The sequence below is a fragment of the Nannospalax galili genome, unplaced genomic scaffold (genome assembly GCF_000622305.1).
Source record: "Nannospalax galili isolate Female #2095 unplaced genomic scaffold, S.galili_v1.0 scaffold274, whole genome shotgun sequence".
In the NCBI taxonomy this organism is placed as follows: Eukaryota; Metazoa; Chordata; class Mammalia; order Rodentia; family Spalacidae; genus Nannospalax; species Nannospalax galili.
Window position 1 is genome coordinate 531,339 of NW_008335435.1, and position 6,588 is coordinate 537,926.

The 6,588-nt window shown below is 37.1% G+C and overlaps 1 protein-coding gene across 2 annotated transcripts in view; it reads left to right on the forward strand.

The window, feature by feature from the left end:
* Positions 1 to 6,588, forward strand: part of Rbl2 (RB transcriptional corepressor like 2) — an 80,973-nt gene that overhangs the window by 42,910 nt on the left and 31,475 nt on the right. Inside the window, exons 12-14 of one of the 2 annotated variants that reach the window (XM_008830069.3) lie at positions 2,721 to 2,858; positions 4,522 to 4,686; positions 5,131 to 5,242. In XM_008830069.3, the coding sequence (XP_008828291.1) occupies positions 2,721 to 2,858; positions 4,522 to 4,686; positions 5,131 to 5,242 (415 nt within the window). The remainder of the gene's footprint in view (positions 1 to 2,720; positions 2,859 to 4,521; positions 4,687 to 5,130; positions 5,243 to 6,588) is intronic. The other variant, XM_008830070.3, reaches the window with a different exon arrangement.

Consider the following 6,588-nt stretch of genomic DNA (forward strand, 5'->3'; position numbering starts at 1 on the left):
AAAGTAAAGTCTCATGGGTTAGTGAGATTGTTCAGCAAGTAAAGGTGTCTTCTGCCAAACCTGATGACCTGAGTTTGATTCTGGGCATCTACATGGTGAAAGTATGTAAGTAGAAACCTGTATTATGTAATCTGTTTAAATATTTCATTGTGGCAAAATAAGCTTAGCAAAAGTATATTTTAATCATCTTTAAGTTTACAATTCAAAGTACAGTACAATACCAAGTACATTAACCATTGGTAGTGCTTGGTAACCGTTACCATCCTCTACCTTCAGAATTTTTTCACTTCCCAAGTGAGTCCATATCCATTAAACATTAATTCAGCATTCACTGTTCTCTCCAGCCCTGTATGTCTATCTGTCGTCCAGGGTTTGTTTTTTTTTGTTTTTTTTTTTTTTTTCCGGTCTTTTTGAGACAGGGTCTCCCTGTAGCTCCAGCTGTCCTGGAGCTCACTATGTAGACCAGGCCTGTCTAGAACTCACAGAGATCCGCCTGCCTCTGCCTCCGCCTCCCAAGTGCTGGGATTAAAGGTGTGTGCCACTATGCCTGGCTTGTCTTCCAGTTTTTTATGAATTTACCTATTCTGAGTATCAGATGGAAACATATTTGCCCTTTTCTGTTTGAGTTATTTCACTTTATAGGGTTTATCTTTTTGTTCTAGCAAGTTTCGCAACTTTCACTTTTTTATTTTTGTTTAAACATTGATTACCTATTAATTTGTTCATAGAAAAAAATCTCTACCTTTTGGCTGTTGTGAATAATGCTGCTGTGAATTCTGGTGTACAAGTATCTGTTTTAAGTTCTTGCTTTCAGTTCTTTTGGGTTCTTTACACCTAGAATTAGATTTGGTAAATCATACCATAATGTTCTGTTTGCTTTGTGGAGCTGGAGCTTGAACCCAGGATCTCATATATGTTAGGCAAGTATTCTTTCACAGACCTACATTCCCAACTCCATGTAATAATTTTTTATTTAATGTTTTGAGATGCTACCACACTGTTTTCCATAGCAACAATACTGTTTTACATTCCCACCAGCAATACCTAGGATTTCAGGGTTCTCACCCTTAAAATATTTGCTGTTTTTCATTTTTAAAATAATATCCATCTCAAAGGGTATGAAATGATATCTTTTTTTAAAGAGTGTGTATGTGTGTGTGTGTGCGTGTGTATGTGTATGTGTGTGTGTGGTGTACATGCACACACTCATGTGGGAGCCCAACAATAACTTCGAGTGTCGTTCTCAAGAATGCTGTCCACCTCGTTTGAGACAGGGTCTTTCACTGGCCTGGAGTTCATTAGTTAGGCTAAACTAACTGGCCAGCAAGCCTCAGGGGTCCTTGTTTTTTTGCCTTTCCAGTGCTGAAATTACAAATACTGGCCGGCATGCTGGCATTTTTAGCTGGGTTCTGGAGACTGAATTTGGGTACTGGTGCTTGCAGGACAAGTGCTTTACTAACTTGAGACATCTCCAACCCTCCAGTCCCTGAAGTGGTATCTTACAGTACTTTTGGTTTGCACCCCAGTGACTAGTGATACTGAGTACCCTTTCCTCTCTTAATTGGCCCTTTGTATATAATCTTTGGGGAAATGTCCATTCAGGTCTTTAAATTTTTTAAATTGGTTTGTTTGCTTTTTTTTTTTTTAAGATTGTAGGGTTTTATTATTTTTCATATATTTTGGACATTAATTCTTTATCAAATATATGATTTATAAGTATTTTTTTCCCTTTCTGTGGATCTTCTTTTCCCATATGGTAGTTTCTTTTAAGGCACAGTTTTTAATTTAGTCTAATTTGTCCATATTTTCTTGTTGCCTGAGGAATTTTTAAATTCAAAATAGTGTTTATGTATAATTTTGGATAGTAAGCGAAAAGAAGAAAATTAAACTCATCCATGATTGTATTATCCTACACTGAACATGCTGAATTTTGATACAAACTCAACTACTCAGTCACCTGCTCCCTTGCCTTCTATCTCTCTTTAAATTTTTTTAACTTTTATTTTTTTATTTATGTGTGTGTGTGTGTGTGTGTGTGTGTGTGTGTCTGTGTCTGTGTCTGTGTCTGTGTCTGTGTGTCTGTGTGCGTGTATGCACATGTCATGATGCATGTGTGGAGGTCAGAAGGACAACTTTTGGGAGTCATTTCTCTCCTTCCACCACATGGGTCCTGAGGCTTGGAGGCAAGCACTTTGCCCACTGAGCCATCTTGCCAGCCCTCACCCCTCTTTTTATGGAAGTGACTTCTTCAGTTAAATAGGCTGGTTGTAGTGGTGCATGCCTTTAATCCCAGCACTTGGGAAGCAGAGGCAGGAGGATCTCTGAGTTCAAGGCCAGCCTGAACTACATAGTGAGACCCTGTCTCAGAAAAACAAAATTAAATTAAAATTTAAAAAATTTTTAAATCACTTTATTCTAAGTAACTCACAGGTTTAAAAATAAAAACACACAACTAGTCTACGGAAGCCACTCAAATACTTGCCTAGTCCCAGCTTTCTAACATCTTTCCACATCATTATCCTCAGCATGATGCCGTGGTTGTAGTTATTTAAAGAGGTAATCTCTTTTTTAGCTATTTCATAACATTTAAGATTTTTGAAAGTTTTTGTATATTCCTTTAACTTCTATTTAAATTTAAGATGAGCTTATTTAAACTGACTGGATATGAAATTTTTTTTTCAGAGCAGACTAATGCTTCTACATGTTACTTTGTTTTATAGGGTATTCTGGAGCAAGATGCATTCCATAGATCACTTTTGGCCTGCTGCCTTGAGGTTGTCACTTTTTCTTATAAGCCTCCTGGGAATTTTCCACTTATTGCTGAAATATTTGATGTACCACTTTATCATTTTTATAAGGTATTTAAAAAATAGACTGATGATGTGAATGTGACCAACCTGTTGTTATCCATCTAGTTCACATTAACATATAAATACATTTATCTTATTGTAAATTGCACATTTAATAATAATCCTCTATTTAGGGAACAAAGAGAGTCTTGAGACCTATAAAAATTCTTTCAGTATACAGTAGTTTGACAGATGTCTTTTGGATAAGACTTTCATTTGATTTCTTCCATTATCTCTTAAAGGGTTGTCGAGTAATATGATTTAAGAGCTAAGGAAGAACCAAATGCGGTGGTGCACACCTGTCTCCGCACCTGGGGAGCATAGGCAGAGGACTACAAGTTCGACCTGGGCTATAGCCTTGTTCAGAAAGGAAGCAAAGAGTAGAGGCAGGGAGGGGGGAAGAAAAGAGCAAGTGGGGAAAGGAGACAGGGATAAGAAAAGGGCTTTAGAAAGTGGCATATGTGCCACTAGTCCTCTATAGCAGCCTTCTTTATTTTATGAAAGTTAAATAACAGTGCACACATCTTTTAGGGAAACATAAGTTCTCTATCACCCTGTTTATTTATTTTTAGGCAGGGTATCATGTAGCTAGCCCAGGATGGCCTCAAATTTGTGAGAATGACTACTGATTCTTCTGCCTCCACTTCCTGAGTGCTGGGATTACAGGCATGCCCCAATTATACTCAGTTTTATTGGGTGCTAGGGATTGTATCCAGGGCTTTATGCATATTAGGCAAGCACACTCTAAACTGAGCTGCATCCCCGGCCTTTATATTTTGAGACACTTTGTAATCCAGGCTGAACTTGAACTCATGATCATCCTGCTGTTTCAACCTTCTATCTATCAACATAATTAGAGAGTTAATTATTATATTGTTTCCTTCTTGATAGCATTGTGATCAGAACTAATTTCTATAGTATTTATATGATAGTGGGTCATTTTTAAAAGTCTTTATTTTTAAATTTATGTGTATGAATATTTTGTTTGCATGTATATATGCAAGTGTACCACTTGCATTCCTGATGCCTGAGGAGGCTAGAAGAGGGTACTTGGTCCCCTAGAACTGGAGTTAAAAGCAGTTGTGGGCCACCATGTGGGTGCTGGAAACTGAATTCTGGTCCTCGCTAAGAGCATCCAGTGCTCTTAATCACTGAGCCATCTTTCTAGCCCCAAAGGTCATTTTTGTTGTTTGGTTTGGATTCTGGCTTGTTTGTTTGTATTTTGAGATATTGGTCTTACTGTGGTCCAGCCTGGTCTTGATCTTCAGCCTCTAGAGTGCTGAGATTACAAGCATGACCTTCCACACCCTCCTCATGTTTAGATTTTAATGTGAGTTTTAATAATTTTGTGGGGGGTTTTCTGACGCTGGAAAGTATGCTTGTGATCTTGTGCATATTAAGCATACAGTCTACCTCTCAAATACACATCCAGCCCTTTAATATGAAAATTTTGATAATTCACATATGTAGATTAATTATTTGCAAAGGCAGTGAAGGGAAGAACAGCTTGTTTCAAGTAGCTTCACTAGTAACTTCTGGTCAATTTTTTCTGAAAAATATTTTGAACACATTTAAATAGATGTTTCCATTTTGCTTCTATACTCAAAAGATTTTGTGTGCAAAGCCATAGTGATTACTATTAAATAAATCAGGGCATATTTCTTTATTTCAGGTGATAGAAGTATTCATTAGAGCAGAAGACGGTCTTTGTAGAGAAGTGGTAAAACACCTCAATCAGATTGAAGAACAAATCTTAGATCATTTGGCATGGAAACCAGAGTCCCCACTCTGGGATAAAATTAGAGATAATGAAAACAGAGTTCCTACCTGTGAAGAGGTTTGTGAAAATATCCTAACAAAAGCACATCAATATCCCTTTTGTAATCCCCTTCCACCAGAGATCAGTTAAACTTGGAGTCTTCCCTTTAGGAGTGGGAGGTTAGCAGTATGGTTGTTTTACTCCTGTATCAAACAGGAAACAAGAATCATGAATACTTTGTGATTGTCAAGGTTTCTGTGACACAGTGTTTTCTTGATCCCCTGATCAAGTTTCATGCCTTAGACTGGCCGCTATTCTCTCTAACTCAGTAATGGAAGCTGATTCAGACATAGTAGTAGTCTGTTATCAGGTGTGGAATTTTTTTTAAGACTGGGAATTTTTTAGCTTTAGTAATTTTAATAAGGAATAATCACTCAAAATTGTTTTATTTTGTCTTATTACTATATTTCTAATGAAAATGCATTTTGGCTATTATGATTTTATGCCAACAATTCTTTATAGGTCATGCCACCTCAGAACCTGGAAAGAACAGATGAAATTTATATTCCTGGCTGTCCTCTGACTCCCAGAAGGGTGAGTGAAGTTCGTGCTGATACAGGAGGACTTGGAAGAAGTAAGTTTAAAATACTAGGAAGAATATTTTAGAACCTAGAATCTAGATACTTAAAATTCATCTAAACCTATAAGTAAAATTAATAGGCCATATAGAGAAGCTATTAAATGTGCTTTAATGACATATGGATCACCTAAAAGTGCATTTTGCCAGGGTTGAGGCAGGATCTTGTGTAACCCAAGGTAGCCTTAAACTCACTATATAGTTAATGATGACATTAAACTCCTGACCCTCCACTTCCCAAAATGCTAGGATTCCAGGTTCTTAATTTTAAGAAATAGTGAAGAATATATGAAAACAATGATATATTCCAGACTAACCTTTTAATTCTTGCTGATTCAACCCCGAGTATAAGGATTACAGGAGTGTGGCACCACACCCTGTTTGCAAGTATCCTTTTAGAATACTGTGTATTTAATTTCTCTTCATTTTTTAAGTGAATGTGTATCTATAAGCATACAAATGGGCAGAAATGGAAAAACCAATCTGTTAAGAATGATTACACTGTTGGCTGTATAATTCTCAGTGATTTCTCTAATTCTTTAATTTCTAATTTCTCTAATTTAATTCTCTTTTATTCTCTTAATTTCTCTAATTCTTTCAAGGTTGTTTATAGTTTGTAGTCTCATTATGTACCCAGGCTCATCTCTCCAACTCTTTGTCCAACTGATTCATCATCTAGATAGAGTAGTGGTGAATATCTGTGTGTACTACTACACCTGGCTCTTCTTAAGTATAGCACTGTGTGATCCAATTAGATTCAGACTGGCTAGAGAGGTAAGTGGGCTCAGTGGCTTGAGCATGTTCACCTCTCACTGGAGCTGTGCTACTTGGTTAATGTCACATTTCTGCTGGAAATGTGCAGGTTTGCTATTCATCTGGTTTCTGTTTTAGGTAGTTAGGTAATCTACTAGGTACAAGGTTCAAATTTTACTTATAGGAGGTATATCTTCTTTTTTTTCTCTTTCTTTCTTGCCCCCCCCCCAACCCAATTTGATGCTGGGGATTGGAACCCAGGGCCTCTCAAATGCAGAGCACATATTCTACCACTGGGCTATACCTCCAGCCCCACAACTAACAATTATGTGTATCCATGTAAATTTAAAGCTCTGAATCCTTGGATATCATTAGATGTTGCTATTTCTACATCAGTTTTGTTATATAATTGATCAGCACTAGCTATAAAAGGATCAGTTTAAAGCTATTTACTCTGAGTCAGTGCATGCTCAGTAAACATGGATGATGTAAGGCATATAGTACATTCCTGTAATCTCAGCACTTGGGAGGCTATGGTAGGAGGTTCCTGAGTTTGAGCCTGGTTTAGCTATATAACCTGTCTTTCAAAA